Source organism: Oncorhynchus tshawytscha, linkage group LG06 (genome assembly GCF_018296145.1).
Source record: "Oncorhynchus tshawytscha isolate Ot180627B linkage group LG06, Otsh_v2.0, whole genome shotgun sequence".
NCBI classification, from domain to species: Eukaryota; Metazoa; Chordata; class Actinopteri; order Salmoniformes; family Salmonidae; genus Oncorhynchus; species Oncorhynchus tshawytscha.
Window position 1 is genome coordinate 69,463,260 of NC_056434.1, and position 21,389 is coordinate 69,484,648.

At 42.0% G+C, this 21,389-nt stretch overlaps 1 protein-coding gene across 1 annotated transcript in view; it reads right to left on the reverse strand.

The window, feature by feature from the left end:
- slc24a3 (solute carrier family 24 member 3) overlaps positions 1–7,378 on the reverse strand; it is a 98,879-nt gene extending 91,501 nt beyond the window's left edge. The window contains exon 1 of the mRNA XM_042323571.1: positions 6,880–7,378. Within this exon, the coding sequence (XP_042179505.1) occupies positions 6,880–7,072 (193 nt within the window). The 5' untranslated portion in view covers positions 7,073–7,378. The remainder of the gene's footprint in view (positions 1–6,879) is intronic.
- Between the last annotated feature and the right edge of the window lie 14,011 nt (positions 7,379–21,389).

Below are 21,389 nucleotides of genomic sequence, written 5' to 3' on the forward strand. Positions count from 1 at the left end.
TGATGTCTTGAGATGCTGCTTCAATATATCCACATCATTTTCCTACCTCATGAAGCCATATATTTTGTGAAGTGCACCAGTCCCTCCTGCAGAAAAGCAACCCCACAACATGATGCTGCCACCCCCGTGCTTCACTGTTGGGATGGTGTCCTTCGGCTTGCAAGCCTCCCACTTTTTCCTTCAAACATAACGATGGTCATTATGGCCAAACAGTTCTATTTTTGTTTCATCAGACCAGAGGATATTTCTCCAAAAAGTATGATCTTTGTCCCCATGTGCAGTTGCAAAACCATAGTCTGTCTTTTTTTATGTTGGTTATGGAGCAGTGGCTTCTTCCTTGCTTAGCGGCCTTTCAGGTTATGTCGATATAGGACTTGTTTTACTGTGGATATAGATACATTTGTTCCTGTTTCCTCTCGCATCTTTACATGGCCCTTTGCTGTTGTTCTGGGATCAATTTGCACTTTTCGCACCAAAGTACGTTCATCTCTAGGAGACACCACACGTCTTCTTCCTGAGCGGAATAACGGCTGCATGGTGTTTATACTTGCGTACTATTGTTTATACAGATGAACGTGGTACCTTCAGGTGTTTGGAAATTGCTCCCAAGGATGAACCAGACTTGTGGAGGTCTACAATTTATTTTCTGGGGTCTTGGCTGATTTCTTTTGATTTTCCCATGATGTCAAGCAAAGAGGCACTGAGTTTGAAGGTAGGCCTTGAAATACATCCACAGGTACACCTCCAATTGACTCAAATGATGTCAATTAGCCTATCAGAAGCTTCTAAAGCCATGACATCCTTTTCTGTAATTTTCCAAGCTGTTTAAAGGCACAGTCAACTTAGTGTATGTAAACTTCTGACCCACTGGAATTGTGATACAGTGAATTATAAGTGAAATAATCTGTCTGTAAACAATTGTTGGAAAAACTACTTGTGTCATACACAAAGTAATGTCCGAACCGACTTGCCAATGAGAAGTTTGTAGAGTGGTTGAAAAGGGAGTTTTAATGACTCCAACCTAAGTGTATGTAAACTTCCGCCTTAAACTGTACCTAGAGAGTTTTCATCTGGATTTTTCCAGAGTTTTCATCTGGATTTTTGAGAACATCAGCCGTTCCGGACGACTGTGTGATCACGCTCTCCGCAGCCGATGTGAGTAAGACCTTCAAAACAGGTCAACATTCACAAGGCCGCAGGACCAGACGGATTACCAGGACGTGTACTCCGAGCATGCGCTGACCAACTGGCAAGTGTCTTTACTGACATTTTCAACCTGTCCCTGTCTGAGTCTGTAATACCACCATGTTTCAAGCAGACCACCATAGTCCCTGTGCCCAAGAACACTAAGGTAACCTGCCTAAATGACTACTGACCAGTAGCACTCACGTCTGTAGCCATGAAATGATTTGAAAGACGGGTCATGGCTCACATCAACACCATTATCCCAGAAACCCTAAACCCACTCCAATTTGCATACCACACCAACAGATCCACAGATGATGCAATCTCTATTGCACTCCACACTGCCCTGTCACACCTGGACAAACGGAACGCCTATGTGAGAATGCTATTCATTGACTACAGCACACCCAAGCATACCAAGACAGTCATGAAGAGGGTACGACAAAACCTATTCCTCCTCAGGAGACTGAAAAGATTTGGCATGGGTCCTCAGATCCTCAAAACGTTTTACAGCTGCACCATCAAGAGCATCCTGACTGGTTGCATCACTGCCTGGTATGACAACTGTTCGGCCTCCGACCGCAAGGCACTACAGAGGGTAGTGCGTACGGCCCAGTACATCAATGGGGCCAAGCTTCCTGCCATCTAGGGCCTCTATACCACGCAGTGTCAGAGGAAGGCCCTAAAAATTGTCAAAGACTCCAGCCACCCTAGTCATAGACTGTTCTCTCTGCTACTGCACTGTTCTCCGAAGTGCCAAGTCTAGGTCCTAGAGGCTTCTAAACAACTTCTACCTCCAAGCCATAAGACTCCTGAACAGCTAATCAAATGGCTACCCAGACTATTTGCATTGACTCTGTACCGGTACTCCCTGTATATAGCCCCGCTATTGTCATTTACTGCTGCTCTTTAATTATTTGTTATTCTTATCTCTTACTTTTTTTTCTCCTCTGTATTTTCTTAAAACTGCATTTCTTGTAAGTAAGCATTTCTCTGTAAGGTGTAAACCTGTTGTATTCGGCACGTGACAACATTTGATTTGTATTTATTTTATGTATTGCCATGTCATCAACTCCAATTTGAATGTTAGTCTAGCTCACTAAATAGCCTGCCCCATTTGCTAAATATGTTCAACTTGTTTGCAGTCCGCATTGTTTTAATTGCGTTGCTTCAATATGGAAATACATTGTTAAACTGATATAGTGGCTAGGCCTACTGTAAATTGCAGGCTGGACATTGCTGTGGGCGTATAATACAGACAAGGCAACTTAGACTATGGAGGGTTTTACGCACATCCTCACTTTTCACAGGAGCTGGATAAAGATCCAAAATAAAGAGAAAAGTGAATGTCCACTCACCGTTATAGTGCGAAAACGTGTTGTGTTTTATAAACACTCAATGAACCATCTTACAGATCAAATTTGCACTTCTCCAGCAATAGCAGACGGATTTGCATTGCATTCAAGCCATGTAGCCAACGTTCTCACCACAAACCCAAGGACGGTGAATCTTTCTAATTAGTTTGGTTTTTAATCAAGTTAAACAAAAAATGATCAATCAATCTGCTTTTTAAACCAACAATGATAATTCTAAATAGGATTGGGTCAGAAGCATGATATCATAAATCACTTCTCATTCCATGGCACTGTGTGTGTAAAGTATGTCACGCTGCTTGCTTAGCTGGTACCACTTCCTCCCGATTCGGCCCATACCTGGCTTAAACTCTGGACCTCTGTCTCACAAAGTCACGTGACCGCCCTCCTCAAGCGTCTTAGCCAATTGTGCCACCTCAAAAGCTAGCTAATGAGGCGCCGCAAGCGGAACACTTAGGGCTGAGGAGTAACACACATCCCCGTGTGCTACATGTGCACATATAAGCCTAAATGTCTTTATTCATAACATATGCTTGTCTATAGAAACTACAAGGCTCCTGTCAATTGTGTCGTTGCCTATGTGTGAGGCAGTTTTTTTTTAAATGGTCGTCGACATGGCATTATAAGAGAATTGAATAGTTTTTAGGAGCGCGTGTTAGTGGTGCGCAGGTCAGTTTTTTGTTCACCCGCACACACCCGCAACTGCTAATAACCCATCCGCAACTGCCCGACTAGACGAGATGTGATAAAGTGAAAATCTGGGTCCCGTACCAGACCCAAACCCGCTAATATAGAAAATGTGCTGTAGGCTGGTCAGAGACTTTTTTTTTTACTGGGGGTGCATGATTTTTCTAACCTAATTTAGATGTAGCCTATGTTTCTGCTTATAATTTCAGACATTTTGGTAGGCTATTTGTTAGTCAACTTGTCAATAATTAGATACATGCAGCTTCTCTCCTGTCATTACTAGAATACTAAATAAACCCTTGATCACCAGAATGTCATAAATTGATAGAATGAATGCTTTAATATAGTTTTCATCAGTACAGAGAAAATCCAATAAAATAAAATAAATAATAACAGGAAAGATTTTCTTTGCAAAATGTCCAAATTACATCAGTTTGGCCGGTTGTAAGGAAATAGGAAGCTGTGAAAACGACCCAACATTTAGGCCTATGTTTCTGATAAGATTTCAGTTTGGCTTGGATTCATTTTATGTGGTTGTAAAATACTATCAGCTTTTATGATGCTGATAAAGATAGCACCTCTACAGACAATATCTAATTACATTCCCATTCTCTCAAGAAGCTGACTGAAAGAAATCATATTTCTCCAATCCTTTTCCCTTGTCAAAATATTGGTTCCATTTGGTCTATAAATTACTGAAAGAAATGTTTTATTCTGCAGGAGGTAATATTAAGGCTATGTGAGAGGATATAGACCTACAGTCAGAGTCAACATTTCTGTTTCCATTTAACCATCATCTGAACAGTAGGCTACAGTTCCGTTGATGGGCCATAGGTCTTTATCTTGTGACTGTTGAATTTGCTAACCGCCTCAATCTTCACACATAACATTGACGCCACTGCTATCATCCTTTTACCACTTCACCAAATCATTCCCAAACATTACTTTTCTGGCCCTCCCTTCTTTCCAATTTCAACTCTCCCGTTTGCAGCTTTTTTCTTATTGAATTAAACTTACCACAGAGACATTGTCCTTTTCGGCATGCGTGGTTCGACTTCTACTTTTTCTGCACATTCCCAAAAGCATTTGGCGATTGCTGTGTAGGCTATTTGGCGCACATACGTTTATGCGTACACACTAATGCCAGATAGCCTAAAATAATGAAATAAAAACCTCAATGTAGCCTATAAATATCATACATTTATGGATTTAAGGTATTGTTCTCTATTCAACCCGTTCGCCTTTCATCCATACAATATTTCTGTAGGGACTGTAGGAAGTGCTGGTTGAGTCAACCCGAATAGCACTAGCACAAATATGTCTTTGGTAGCCTGATCGTTTGAGGGTCGCTCTGTGAAAATTGGGATGGATAGCCTACTCGAACAAGCTAAATGAAGTATGCAGGTATGTGAATTGTGAATAATGAAAAAGCAGGAGGGCAAAGACCTCCAAATGATTTCAAAGCCCTTAGTAGACCATTTAAAACATCTTGATTCATAGGCTAGTTGGCTAATGGCCAGGATAAAACGATACACCTAAGTGACTCTGCTAAACTAGCCTTGATTAAGGGGAGGGAAGGCGAAATAGGCGGAAACCAAGTATTTTTTATTTTGGGGGGAAATTCAGACACAAAATGCACATCTCTTCCATGGGCAGAATCAAGGCTAGGTAGGCTGTGCTTCCACTCTCAAAACCCATTCCATTATCAACTGCATTACTGTTAAGACCGGCTTTTTGTGGGTCTTCAAACTTCCCATTACCCTGCATGAAATTGTCACTTTTGCGCTTGTTAAGGACACACCTCAAATATTGCCACCCCTTCCACCTCAGCGCAATTGAGCTGACGTTAGACAGGTGAATTGCCAAACCTGGCATTAGGTCTGGAAAATGCCAATGCGCCAGTTTTTACATAACGAAATTGCAAACTAATGTGCGTTTGACACTTGCGCCACCTTACCGCCAGACAAAAATAGAACCCTAAGTGTAATTATTATATTGCTTTGTTTAAAAAAAGGGCCTGAATGGAAAGACATAGGAGCAGATTGAGGAGGAACAGAGGGAGGGACGTGAAGGGGTTGATGCTATATGGGAGACAGAGTAAACAGTGCACACAGGCAGGCACACATGCACAATTTGTTGGTGTGGGTTCATGATGACTGACGGTCAGCCCTGGAAAACATCACAATACTCTGAGGAAGGGAATCAGCACCATCTGACAACACAATCAATGATCAAGCTTACAGTCCCTGACACCGCCATCTTATCAGTAGAGGAAAAAAACAACATCCCTACAGGTGCTTGACAACATACAGTTGAAGTCGGAAGTTTACATACACTGGTTGGAGTCGTTAAAACTCGTTTTTCAACCACTCTACAAATTTCTTGTTAACAAACTATAGTTTTGGCAAGTCGGTTAGGACATCTACTTTGTGCAAGATACAAGTAATTTTTCAAACAAATGTTTGCAGACAGATTATTTGACTTATAATTCACTGTATCACAATTCCAGTGGGTCAGAAAGTTTACATATACTAAGTTGACTGTGCCTCTAAACAGCTTGGAAAATGTTGTCATGGCTTTAGAAGCTTCTGATAGGCTAATTGACATAATTTGAGTCAATTGGAGGTGTACCTGTGGATGTATTTCAAGGCCTACCTTCAAACTCCTCTCTTGTACTTGACTGATAAATTAAGGTCACTAATTGCGGAACTACAAGAGAGGAGTGAAAACCCACAGACACTGCCGTCCACGGAATGAGTTTGACACCTTTGTTTTAACTTAACTTCTAGCCTAGTTAATGTTAGCCACAACAAATTGGAATTCGTAACGTAGCATTAATTTAGCAAATTTGTAACATTTATCCAATTTCAGTTCTTGCACCACACGTGGGTGGCAGGTACCCTAGTGGTTACAGCGTTGGACTAGTACTAAAAGGTCACACTCCGACCTGGTCTCAGAGCATTTCATATTATTCTGTATGTAAATCCGGAATACCCATTTACAATATAGTATACCATACAATATATTATGTTTCGTATGGTATGTATTTATTTGTTGATGTCCATCACCCATTTCGTATGATATGTTACAAATTACAATTCATATTATATGTTACGAATTTTAGCTAGGTGGCTAATATTATTTAGCTGGTTAATTTTAGCTAGGCTAGGGGTTAGGTTAGGGTTAAGTTTAGGAGTTAGGTTAAACGGTTACAGTTAGGGCTAAAGTTGGGGAAATGTTAATTTACTACAAAGTAGTAATTAGCAGAAAATGTGCTAAAATTGCCTGTAACGAGATTTGAACTCACAACCTTTGGGCAACTAGACTTCGTGCTATACGCCCGACCAACCACCCCTTCTTTCGTTTTTGCCTTAAGTAACCATACCAAATGTAACACATACTAGTTCGTGTCCCTGATGTACCTTTCCTATATTACGTCTAGAATGAGACCACGCTGCACACTCACTATGAAGTGCCTACTAAAACTGATATTATTGAACAAAGTTCTAACATCACTGCCTATATGTCCATTCTTAGGAGCCTCATACAATAGTGAAACTCAATACAAACACTCTCCCAAACGATTGCAAATAGGCAACTGTTCAACAAACCATTCGGGCAACAAGTATCTCACCTGCTTTCTCCGCCAAACACGAGAGCCCCATTACAAGCACGAGCAGCACCCCAATGAAGCACATCTGCACACCGAGCAAATCCTTTCGCTTTTTCCGCCGAGCTTTGGTTTTCTGCTGGTTCAGCATCACTTGAAGCGGCCCACACCGCACCCGGACGGTCCCGGGCATCATGCCAACAGCCATCCCATCCATGGATACGTTTTTACGGCGACAAGGCTTCTGGGGTACCGGAAAGTGAACGTGGAGGGAAGCCGGAAGAAAGGGGGTTTCGGAAAGTTACACAACGAAAGAGATGGGCGAAAGAAAATGTTGTTCTATCCTGCGTCGGTTGCGATGTTGTCTTCTATATTACTTCGGACCGAAGTGTTGTTGTGCGTTGTGGATGTTGCGAGAGGACGGAGCACTCCATGGATGCTTCAGTTTGGTGCCAGTTCTCGCAGGACACAGTCTGCAGCGAGGCTGGTGATGTTGAAGAGAGAGCGCAAAAAAGAGAGGGGAGGAGTGTGTGTGTGTGTGTGAGAGAGAGAGACAGAGAGAGATTGTAAAGCTATAGCCAGCATAATTAGCCTATGGATTACATTTTTTATGATTTAATGTTGAATTCAGGTTAATTGATAACACAATCAAATGTAAATCAACACTGGACGTTGAACTTGCGTATGTGCTCAGTGGGATACATTTTTGAAGCAGCAGGCGTTATTTTGAACAAAAAAATACTCGCTCATCGTTGCCCTCTCCTGGATGCAGTAGGCCCATATTCCATCGTTTCTTTCAGATAGCCTATTGCAGTAAATCCGTTTGACAATGGATGGCAATTTGGACATTGTAAATCCTTTGCATGAGAATGGCAGGCACCCATAAGTGTGCGCACACACACACACACACACACACACACTGTGGGTGAATGTCAATCTTAACACTCATGCACCGCACCACTCTCCTCTCCATTATCTCATAATCACAGGTTGACCTCTTCTAACCCGGTGAGACCCAGCATACACCCACTCCACTCTGCTTTTGATGCATTCCACTCATCAGCGGGTTCATGTTCAGTATCAGCCTCCATTCAGTATGTAGTATAACGTAGTCAGCCTCAATAGACTGAACAACAGGTTGATCACACACACTCCAGTTGATTGGGGTCAAAGGTAACACCCTCTGTTCCTCCCAAGCCAGAAACATCCATAGTGCATTTTAAGCACTTACATGAATCACAGGATGGAGGTGTCCTCAGGCCCACCTATCCCATAATGCCCTCTGATTGAGTGTTAGCCAATGAGTTGCCAGATTAGAGCTATCGCCCCTTGGTCCGTACTCGCACAATCTCACTCACACATACACACTCATATGCCCAAACAAACGCACACACACTTCAGGATTGAACATAATCCTGTTCCAGAGCGCATCACAGCAGGGATTCAGGACATTGGAAAATTGAATCAAATGGATTATGATGAGGAAACTGATTTTTGATTCAGTGCCGTTTCTACTGCCTTAGTGGGAAGGAGGAAGACTGGTTTAAACACGCAATGAACCTGAGATTCAAGAGTTTTGCTAGGTAACATGCTGACCACACCGGTCACGTTGCGTGCGTGAGCATTGCAAAATAAATTTACACATACATGTTATTCAATCATTGCCCCCACACTGCTCACACGCACCAACGAGTCTCTGCGTTGCCAAGCGCTAAAATAGAAGTCAGTTCTATTTGTGACGCTTAACGCGGTGCAAGTCCTGCCTCTCCCATCTCCTCATTGGTTTATAGAAGCAGATACCCACGTGCCATTTCGTCATTGGTTATACCCACGTGGGTGATTGAAAGACGAACTGAGGTCGGTCGTCGTCATGGTAATACTATGAAAGTTAAATGACAATCGCCATATAAAGTCCAAAGAAGAAAAAGCCTGGAAGGAGGAGAGATGACTAGAAGCGATTTGGTTGACCGTTTTATGTGTGGATTAATTGTCGGAGTAACAACTCAACGTTTATATCCCACAAGAAATTAGATAGCAACAGCTAGCTATCTAGCTAAATTGCCATAAATGTTTAATTATTTTCGACCTGTCACCAAATTAATATAATTGTAGAGTTTGTTTTGATATTTCAACCTGCGTGTCGTGATTGCGTTTGGAGTGGGGGGACAAAATCTATTTGCGCACGATGGCACATGTTGTCGCACGCACCTGGTTTGGGTATGGTGATAGCCTCACTGGGAATTAAATGCTAGCCCAAGCAGACCTAGGGGTATCTTCAACATTACCTCTTATTTTCACACGTTTATCCCTCTTATTCTCTTTCCATGCCTCTAATCCTCTTGTGTATTCATTTACTCATGCACTTCCCCTCCCTCTCTTTCAGCCATGCTGTACATTTTTTAATCTCTAGTGTGTGATCTCTTTCTCCCTTTCTCTCTTTCTCTCTCTGGCGTGATTTGTCCCTGTCCAGTCTTTGATGTGCTGTTAGTCTTGTAACTCTGTGTGAAGCTGGTTTCAGTTCAATTGAGCTCTGCTTTCTCCTTCTTTTGATCAATAGAGATGGACGTTTTGTTTACCCAGTTAAAAGGCTTCAAACTGTATCGGAGTGGCCAGCTGTGTAAGTGAACGCATCGCTCAGATGCACCACTTAATGCATCACTCAGTGGCAGCCATGCAATTTCAGGCAGCCTCAGGTACAGTAGATATTGTTATTAATGAAAGACATTTATCTCCACATTTGTATGGCGCCTCCGTAGATACACATTGACCTCTCCAAACATAACATACCACTTCAAGAGAGAGTTTACCCAAATGTTATAATGGTATAACCTTGTGGTTATGGAGGAAGAGAGACAGTTACAAATGATTAGCATTTAGCATTATAATGAGATAGAGACTCAGGTTTCAGGTTGTTTGGGATTCCGAGTGGCGCAGCAGTCTAAAGCACTGGATCTCAGATCCCAGTCTGTATCACAACCAGCAGTGATCGGGAGTCCCATAGAGCGGCTCACAATTGGCCCAGCATCGTCCGGGTTTGGCCGGGATAGGCCGTCATTGTAAATAAGAATTTATTCTTAACTGACTTGTCTGGTTAAATAAAAAGTATATTGCTGATTTATGTGGGAGATTGTTGTTGTATGATGAAGAGGAAGTAATCAGGGACAAGCTTGAGTGCCACATTTACCCATCATGCACTGCTTTATGCCACATTTACCAATTTACAAAAAAAAACTCTAGCACTTCCCAGTAATGGTTCAACTTCTTCAAATGGTTTAGTAGCTCATAAAATCTCTCCTCTTCAGGTAGGTTTCAGCCTCTATCACTTGGATATTGGTCCCTATAAAGGCAATACCCTGTGTACTATTAGTGCCTGCATCACTGAGCAGTGATTTGTCTCAGCTATTGATGAAGTGAACCTCTCCCATTGATTCTGTAGGGCTTTAGATCAGCATAGGTTGCAGTGAAGCATTTCGAGGTGTGTGTGTGTGAGAGAGAGAGCGAGCGAGTGAAAGAGGGTTTGTGGTGATATTGTTCCATACTACTGGATTGGAGAGTTTTGCTGATGTTAGTTGGTGCCCGATTGATGACATCTGGTTGACATCAGATTTATAACCCCGTACAGTCTTATGTGAATGTCACAGTGTTTGACCCCACACACCTGTTTAATCACACTTTGCTAAGCATAGTCTAGCCCTGTAGTATGATGTTTTGAGGCAGGCCCACAATCCCCTTTGTCCGTCTGTTCTTCATGGAGACATGAGACAGTGTGACCTTGACATTGTAGTCTAATATTAGGGAGGGTAATAACGTTCTCTGTCTGTCTTTCATGCCTCTCAACAGTTTCATTCAAAGACAGTCTGCAGCAGTGCCTGTTGCTTGGTTGGCTCCCAAACATGTTACCCGCTGTGACTAATCTAAAACCATGTACCGTGTGTGTGCATTTGAAGATGCCTGATTTGATTCATGTAAGAGAGAGAATGGCTTGATGTGCTAATATTGATCGTCTCCAACTATAGAAGCAGTAGTGACAATCACCTCTACAGTATCTTTCTCATACCTGTTCATTAATTTAACAATTTCTACAAGATGCTGTGTACTGAATTTGTATTATCTAAAACAGACCTACATTCAATGAGTATACATTAAGAACACCTGCTCTTTCCATGACATAGACTGACCAGGTGAATCCAAGTGAAAGCTATAATCTCTTGATGTCACTTGTTAAATCCACTTCAATCAGTGTAGATGAAGGGGAGGAGACAGGTTAAAAAGGATTTTTAAACCTTGAGACAATTGAGTCATGGATTGTTTTTGTGCCATTCAGAGGGTGAATGGGCAAGACTAAATGTGCCTTTGAACGAGGTATGCTAGCAGGTGCCAGGTGCAGCCTACACACTTCTATGCATTGTTCTTCTACAATTGAGAATCAACTATCAGAAACAGAAAGGGCAGACAGCTATGTACGTCATACATATAATTCTGTGTATTAAATGGATCTATGGTAAAGCCATGAAATGGCATCTATGCTCTCCATGTCCACATGACAGTGCCACCTCAGGGATTAAATTAATAAGAGGCGTATAATGACTTGATACCCATGTCATACAGGGCCGGATTAACGAACGGGCACTCAGGGCACGACCTCCCCGACCTCCAGGGGGTCGGTGGGCCCCCAGATGACATATGATAGAAACATTTGTAGAATTGCAGTAAATTAGATTTAAAACGGCAACATTTTCTCTCAGCCTCATGGCAAAATGTGAACAAAAGCATGAGATGAGCTATAAAACGGCAAACAAAAATAGCAAAAAGTGTAGAATTGCAGGAAATTTTCTTTAAAAACTGCAACATCTCTTAGAATCATGACAAAATATGTATAATAGCACTATAAAACTTCACATTTCTTCTCTCTGCACCATGGCAAAATGTGTTTAAATGCAGGAAATTAGCTGATTTTTCCAGCCCCTTCGTCATATAGTGTAAGTGAAAGACTGTCCTCGCTATCCTTTGCCTCCCCTGAATACCAATGTCTCCTGCTTTATCAGAACAGTCAGATACAGTTGAAGTCAGAAGTTTACATACACTAGGTTGGAGTCGTTAACTCGTTTTTCAACCACTTCACAAATGTCTTGTGAAAACAAACTATAGTTTTAGCAAGTTGGTTAGGACATCTACTTTGTGCATGACACAAGTAATTTTTCCAACAATTGTTTACAGACAGCTTATTTCACTTATAATTCATGGTATCACATTTACAGTGTGTCAGAAGTTTACATGTACTAAGTTGACTGTGCCTTTAAACAGCTTAGAAAATTCCATGTCATGGCTTTAGAAGCTTCTGATAGGCTAATTGACATCATTTGAGTCAATTGGAGGTGTACCTGTGGATGTATTTCAAGGCCTACATTCAAACTCAGTGCCTCTTTGCTTGACATCATGGGAAAATCAAAAAGAAATCAGCCAAGACCTCAGAAAAGAAATTGTAGACCACAGCTCAGGAAGGAGACACGTTCTGTCTCCTAGAGATAAATGTACTTTGGTGCGGAAAGTGCAAATTGATCCCAGAACAACAGCAAAGGACCTTGTGAAGATGCTGGAGGAAACCGGTACAAAAGTATCTATATCCACAGTAAAACAAGTCCTATATAGACATAACTTGAAAGGCTGCTGAGCAAGGAAGAAGCCACTGCTCCAAAACTGCCACAAAAAAGCCAGACTACAGTTTGCAACTGCACATGGGGACAAAGATTGTACTTTTTGGAGAAATATCCTCTGGTCTGATGAAACAAAAATAGCACTGTTTGGCCATAATGACCATCGTTATATTTGGAGGAAAACGGGAGGCTTGCAAGCCCAAGAATACCATCCCAACTGTGAAGCACGGGCGTGGCAGCATCATGTTGTGGGGGTGCTTTGCTGCAGAAGGGACTGGTGCACTTCACAAATGAGATGGCATCATGAGGCAGGAAAGTTATGTGGATATATTGAAGCAACATCTCAAGACATCAGTGAGGAAGTTACAGCTTGGTCATAAATGGGTCTTCCAAATGGACAATGACCCCAAGCATTCTTCCAAAGTTGTGGGGAAAATGGCTTAAGGACAACAAAGTCAAGGTATTGGAGTGGCCCTCACAAAGCCCTGTCCTCAATCCCATAGAAATGTTCTGGGCAGAACTGAAAAAGCGTGTGTGAGCAAGCAGGCCTACAAACCTGACTCAGTTACACCATCTCTGTCAGGAGGAATGGGACAAAATTCACCCAACTTATTGTGGGAAGCTTGTGGAAGGCTACCCAAAATGTATTTTTTTATTTTACTAGGCAAGTCAGTTAAGAACAATTTCTTATTTTCAATGACAGCCTAGGAACAGTGGGTTAACTGCCTGTTCAGGGGCAGAATGACAGACTTGTACCTTGTCAACTCGGGGATTTGAACTTGCAACCTTCCGATTACTAGTCCAATGCTCTAACCACTAGGCTACCCTGCCACCCCAAATTAAACAATTTAAAGGCAATGCTACCAAATACAGTCAATTAGTATGTAAACTTCTGATCCACTGGGAATGTGATGAAAGACTAAGCTTAAAGAAGTCATTCTCTCTACTATTATTCTGACATTTTACATTCTTAAAGTAAAGTGGTGATCCTAACTGACCTAATACAGGGAATATTTACGAGGATTAAATGTCAGGAATTGTGAAATACTGAGTTTTAATGTATTTAAACTTCCGACTTCAACTGTAAGTAACTGGAGTGACTAGCTAGCTTCTTGCTTCAGAAGGTTGAACGGTCGACTTGAGTGTGTTATGAAGTTGGGGATGCTGGTTCGAATGCACATACACATTTTTGGCAGGTGTCCCTGAAAGAAAACAGGCTGTAAAACGTTGTCTTCAACAACAGCGGTGCTCATTGTCTGACTAATCCTGTTGTGCTATAGCGTATTATGTTCAAATGTTTTTACAGGTTCCTGCTATTTTTCACACACACACACACACTCCCATCGTCACCCAAAAGCCGCTACCTGTTCCCTTCTAGGACTGGGTGTTCTCTCTTCTGTCTTGGTAAGAGAACATCCCCTTCTTTAGAGAACAGAATGCCTCAGCCATACTGCGCTCTAATAAAGGCTTCTCCACAACTTACCAAAACACTTGCATGCATGCACAAACACACACAGAGCATATCCATCTGCCCAACAAGATCTCATAGTTTCCCTTCAAAAATTTACAAATTATGGATAAATGTCTATTTAATGCATTCATTCTGTGTGGTTACACTGTTAATTCTGCGTGGCTACAGAGTTAATTCCGCTTGGTTACACGGTTAAAACAGAAACAACTCAAATGGTTAAGTTTGGGTATTCATTTCGGGTGGTTAAGGTTAGGACTATGAAGGGAAGGGCTTAAAACAAAATCATTGAAAACTGCTGTTTCCATCAACTACCATCAAGTATTCTCGAGGCTTGCTAGAGCATTGTGAACTGCAGTGGTCTAAGCAGCGTGCTCTGGCTCCAGGCATCACAAGTTTGCACCCAGTGCTGGGCAATTGTTTTTAATTTTTGTTGTTAGCGCATAGGAAGGTATTTATCGACATTCTCAGGACCTTTTCAAACCTCCGAAATCACGGTTTATTTCAAGTGATCAGGCTGCATCTGACACCATACAGGATTGATTACGCTGAGAGCACAAAACAACAAAGATTTTACACAGTATCACTCAATGCCTCTGTCTAACATTTGTTCCAGACACATATAGTTTATCCTAATCAATCCAAAGTGTATCATATTGCTCCTTTCTTTTCTGTGAATATCACTGAGACAGTGAGTGAGGATAGTAATGTGTGTGTGTGTATCGGTCTGTCCTACTAATCAATAACCCTGGTCACTGTGTCCCAGTCTCTCCTGCTCCGCTGCGACACTTATGGTAGGCTTTCCCTATGGGGATTTCCAAAATACTACCTCTTATCTATTTAAAGTGGAACTGAAAGCGTTCTTAACTACTTCGCAGATATGAAACCTCATAATACAATCACAATATCAGTCAAAAATATCAAATTCAGTTTATGCTACAAAACCAACTGTACAAGAGGTTTGAAATATAGCTTCTACCTGACTCAAAATTCCATGACGTACAATAAGGCATTGAACTGCATCCATCTATTCTGCCAACAATGTATGATTTATATAACTCACCAATACATTTCTTGGTTCAAAAAGGTTTGCTATCAGGTTGTAAATCACAGCTGGTCTGGTACATTGTTTGCTGCCTCCACCCATTTGGGATGCACTGTTTCAGTTTCAATATTTTGGACAAAAATGGACGCATGTAACTAAGGCTGGGATTGTCAATACAATCAAACTAGCAAGGACAATGATCAATTGTCAGTCATAATGTGGCTAATAGGCTAGCATATCTATTTATGTAGCTATTTATTTAGAAAACTAAAAACACAGAGCCTAACATTAGCTAGCTGCTGGGAGGATGTCATGTCATTGAAGGTGTGGGTGAGTGACTGACTTTTTCCCCTCATATCATTTTGTGGCCTCAGTTAGATGCAGGTGTCATTTCGTTAGCTAGCAAGAAATGAGAATCACTTCACTAGCTAATTAGTTATGCTGAACTTGAACAACTGTTATCCAGTTAGCATATCTCTTGCGTTTGTAAATTCACTCTGGCTATCTCCTCCGATTTCAGAGTGTGCCAGAGCACAGAATAACTGCTCAATTTACGAATGCACAACACTTTGGCAAAAAAGTAATTCAATTGTTGACAGCAGCACAGTTAGTCACTCACTAACGCTCTAGATAACATGCAAATAGATCTGCTGAGGTGAGTAAAGTGGTCAGACTGAGTGAGGTGTTCTCTCATTTATGTCTGGAAGTAGATAGCAAGCTAGCCAACTTTAGCTAGTTAGCTTGGGTGCTTGACTGCCATTGTTGTGAGGAACGCTTGGACCAAACCTACTCCGTGTCCAGTGTCAATAGTGCAGTGTGCGCTCTGAATGCTCCAAATTTACGAACAGACATCAGAGCGTACTCAGACACACTGGGGGCAATTTACGAACACACCCTTAGTTGTCAATCAAATGTATTTGGCATCGATGAAATGGGCGGTCAGGCAGGCAAGTTCCCATTCAGTTGTCAAAATGTGGGTTGGGACAAGCATGCATTGGTAGGAAAGCAGCAGAAGGACGAGCAGTCTACTATTCTCCAACATTTATCAGTGCAATTTTGACGGCCAACTAGCTGAAAGTTTGAGAAGGTTAATCGAATGTTCCCTTGTTAGATTTTAGCTCATCCCGCTATGGCTAGCATTAGTTGTTGATCTTGTTGTTGATGTGCATAACTGAGGGCGAGAGAGCTGCCCATTTCATGTTTTGTTAGCAAATATTTACATATTTGCAGAAATCCATTCAGGTTTATTTTGTATCTTTTGGTGAATGTGTTCTAATGATCTAACGTTTCACTTTTGCTACTGCCTGTAAACACACAGTCCAGTTCAAAGTGAATGATGGCATTCCGAGTGGCAAAGGCTTATTTGCATAAAGGCTTACTGTAAATCTCTGATTGGCTATGGCACACCGGTCTGCGTAGACTCAGATCCTGGACGAGACAGATGTTTTATTTACTGCAGTGTCTATTAATTGTCCAAACGCATGACCGATTTCCCACTCTAATGTTTTTATTTTTTTAGAATGGCGCCAGAGGAGATGGCTGCCGTTTTACGGTCTCCTAACCAACTGTGCTATTGTGTGTTTTTTTTGTGTTATTTGTAACCTATTTTGTACATAATGTCTCTGCCACAGTCTAGCAGCTTCTGGATATCACAACTTACCTCTATCATGACGTTGGCCTGGGGGGTTGGTTTATGACAGTCATACATACCTCTTCCCCCCCTTTTTCCTCTCTCTACCCTACTAAGGCTACATTTGCAGAAACCCTTGGTTAACATAGAGATTCTGGGAACATCAGAATGTGAGGGGAAATTAACTATATTCTGGTAATCCGAACAATTGAACATATGCGGTGGTACTTTTTATTTATTTATTTTACCTTATTTAACTAGGCAAGTCAGTTAAGAACAAATTCTTATTTTCAATGATGGCCTAGGAACAGTGGGTTAACTGCCTGTTCAGGGGCAGAACAACAGATTTGTACCGTGTCAGCTCGGGGGTTCAAACTTGCAACCTTCCAGTTACTAGTCCAACGCTCTAACCACTAGGCTACCCTGCCGCCCCAATGAATATTAATGAATATTATGTCAGTTCGGTTGTCATCTGAGACATTCTCATCAATGATAAGATGACAAACTCTACAGTGGAAAGTCTACACATCAGAGTTATCAGGTTCACATGGAATTGTTGTTCAATTGAAATGTTTGAATATGAAATTATTTGATGGGATGAAATGTGATTTTAGCTTCTAAAATGTGACATTTGGGTTTTCATAAGATAGGGCTGCTCAATCAGTGGCACTCCCCTGTGAAGGGACAAGGGCTATAAAACTTTTCAAACACACCCTCTTCTCCCTTCCTATATAAGCCCTTGACGACAACATAACTTCCTGTTCCGATAAGGTAGGATGACGATCCTATGTCAGAATGGTTCAGATAACTACAGAACGAAGCCAACCTCAGCATGAGCTTTGGTTGCGAATGGTATGAACTCTTATTGACGACAGAAGTGATACCTCCTAACCATTGAGTTAGCGACCACAGCTGCAAAAGCAGGTTAGGAAGGAACAGAGTATCCCATCTACCACACAACGACGTTACCACAACGTATCCAATTGACAACCAGAGACATTCTTCAAAGGACAGAGGACTCGGTTGCGCAACACGGCCTTCCATCTACCATCAACCTACTGATGCTCAGCTCAGAGTAAATATTTATTGCATTTTCCTTTTCCAAATGGGCGGTAATTTAGAATGCTCAAGATACTGTATTTACGATAGCACAGCTTCACTTTTGTTCCTGTCTTCCCGCTCCTTCACTCAACCCAGCCCTTTTCCTTTGTGTAACAAGCCGTCATATCTGTTCCGCCCGCTAGGGACGTTTTCCTTTATGACGTAATTTGTAATCAAGTTATGATTAATTATGTGTGTGTGATTAGTTAGGTATTTAGTAAATAAATGATTAAACCCAATTTTGTATTGCTGATTCAAATTGTTAGCCAGGGTTCTTGCAGATAACCAATAATTTTCAACTTTCAGATGAGACTGAAGTAAGATGAAGATTAATGTTGACTGCTATTGATGTAAAATATTACTAGTTCTTTAAGAGTTTATTCGGAAGATAACAGCTCTATAAATATTATTTTGTGGTGCCCGACTCTGAGCTAATCATGTAAATGTAATTAACTAATCAGGTGATATTAATTACGGAGAAATTATTTTATAGAATAGCATGTCTTATCAATTATTCCGGCATAGCCAAAGACACGACACCTCTTACTGGGAAAAAAAAAAATTCTTTAACAAGTCGGACATGAAGGATTTACGTCAGACACCTGTCAAGGCCCTTATCCCCGTGATTCGCATGAGAAAGAGACTGAGATGTCAGGGTCCCTTGTTAGGATCTGACGGCGAGTGGGTAATCTGCCTCTACCATCAGTACTATTAGCCAACGCACAATCATAGGATAACAAAATAGGCGAACTACGATCACAAATACTGTAATATCTTAAATTTCACAGAGTCTGAACGACGACATGAATAACATACAGCTGATGGGTTTTATGCTGCATCGGCAAGATGGAACAGCCACCTCAGGTAAAACAAGGGGTGGTGGTCTGGTACACAAAATCTAATAGTAAGGAAGTCTCAAGGGTTATCTTGCCTGACGTACAGTATCTCATGATAAGCTGTAGACCACACTATTTACCAAGAGAGTTTATCTATATACTTTGTAGCTGTCTATTTACCACCACAAACCGATGCTAGTACTAAGACCTCACTCAATGAGCTGTATACGGCCATAAGCAAAAAGGAAAACGCTCATCCAGAGGCGGCGCTCTTAGTGGCCGGGGACTTTAACTTAAATTAAACTTGAAACTTAAATCCGTTTGACCTAATTTCTACCCGAATGTTAAACGTGCAACCAGATGGAAAAAAAAACTCTAGACTACCTTTACTCCACACACAGCGACACGTACAATGCTCTCTCTCATCCTCCATTTGGCAAATCTGACCATAATTCTATCCTCCTGATTCGTGCTTACAAGCAAAAACTAAAGCAGGAAGCACCATTGTCTATATAAAAAGTGGTCAGATGAAGCAGATGCTAAACTACAGGACTGTTTTGCTAGCACAGACTGGAAAATGTTCCAGGATTCTTCAGATGACATTGAGGAGTACACCACATCAGTCACTGGCTTCAATAAGTGCATCGATGACGTTGTCCCCACAGTGACTGTATGTACATACGCCAAACAGAAGCCATGGATTAGAGACAACATTCGCACTGAACTAAATGGTAGAGCTGTCGCTTTCAAGGAGCGGGACTCTAACCCGGAAGCTTATAAGAAATCCCGCTATCCCATCATACAGGCAAAGTGTCAACATAGGACTAAGATTGAATCGTACTACACCGGCTCCGACACTCGTCAGGTGTGGCAGGGCTTGCAAACTATTACAGATTACAAAGGGAAGCACGGCCACGAACTGCCCAGTGACACGAGCCTACAAGACGTGTTAAATTACTTTTTATGCTCACTTCGAGGCAAGCAACACTGAAGCATGCATGAGAGCATCAGCTGTTCTGGATGACTGTGTGATCATGCTCTCCGTAGCCTAAGTGAGTAAGATCTTTTAAAAGGTCAACATTCACAAGGCCGCAGGGCCAGACAGATTACCAGGATGTGTACTCCACGCATGCGCTGACCAACTGGCAAGTGTCTTCACTGACATTTTCAACCCGTTCCTGTCTGAGTCTGTAATAACAACATGTTTCAAGCAAACCACCATAGTCCCTGTGTCCAAGAACACTCAGGTAACCTGCCTAAATGACTATAGACCCATAGCACTCATGTCTCTAGCCATGAAATGCTTTGAAAGGCTGGTCATGGCTCACATCAACACCATCATCCCAGAAACCCTAGAGCCACTCCAATTTGCATACCGCCCCAACAGATCCACAGATGATGCAATCTCTATTGCACTCCACACTGCCCTTTCCCACCTGGACAAAAGGAACACCTGTGTGAGAATGGTATTCATTGACTACAGCTCAGCATTCAACACCATAGTGCCCTCAAAGGTCATCACTAATCTAAGGACCCTGGGACTAAACACCTTCCTCTGCAACTGGATCCTGGACTCCCTGATTGGCCTCCCCAGGTGGTAAGGGTAGGTAACAACACATTTGCCACGCTGATCCTCAACACAGGGGCCCCTCGGGTGCATGCTCAATCCCCTCCTGTACTCCCTCATGACTGCATGGCCAGGCACGACTCCAACACTATCATTAAGTTTGCAGACGACACAATAGTGGTAGGTCTGATCACCGACAACAATGAGATAACCTATAGGGACGAGATCAGAGACCTGGCCATGTGGTGCCAGGACAACAACTTCTCCCTCAATGTGATCAAGACAAAGGAGATGATTGTGGACTACAGGAAAAGGAAGACTGAGCACACCCCCATTCTCATCAACGGGCCTGTAGTGGAGCAGGTTGAGAGCTTCACGCTCCTTGGTATCCACATCACCAACGAACTATCATGGTCCAAACACACCAAGACTGTCGTGAAGAAGGCACGACAAAGGAGACTGAAAATATGTGGCATGGGTCCTCAGATCCTCAAAAAGTTATATAGCTGCACCATCGAGAGCTGGTTGCATCACTGCCTGATATATGGCAACTTCTAGACCTCCGACTGCAAGGCACTACAGAGGGTAGTGCGTACTGCCATGTACATCACTGGGGCCAAGCTTCCTGCTATCCAGGACCTCTATACCAGGCGGTGTCAGAGGAAGGCCCTAAAAATGGTTAAAGACTCCAGCCACCCTAGTCATAAACTGTTCTTTCTGCTACCGCACAGCAAGCGGTGCTGGAGCGCCAAGTCTAGGTACAAAAGGCTTGTTAACAATTTCTACCCCCAAACTACAAGACTCATGAACAGCCTATCAAATGTCAACCCAAACGATTTTATGCTGCTGCTACTCTGTTATCTAGGCATAGTCACTCTACCTACATGTGCCCCCGCACATTGACTCTGTACCGGTACCCCCTGTATATAGCCTCGCTACTGTTATTTTACTGCTGTTATTTTTCTTAACTATATTGTTGGTTAAGATCTTGTAAGTAATCATTTCACTATAAGGTCTAAACCTGTTGTATTCGGCGCATGTGACAAATACAATTTGATTTGATTCCCAAACTTTCTATGAATTTATGAAAACGTGAAAAGGACCATATCTACTGTAAGTGTTCGCTTGTCAGAAAATGTTTTTTAAAAAGTTGTCATTCTTCCTGGGGGTGTTGATGAACAGATTTGAATAAGATTTCATGTTGCTTAAACACTGTCAGTTCCACTTTAAGGA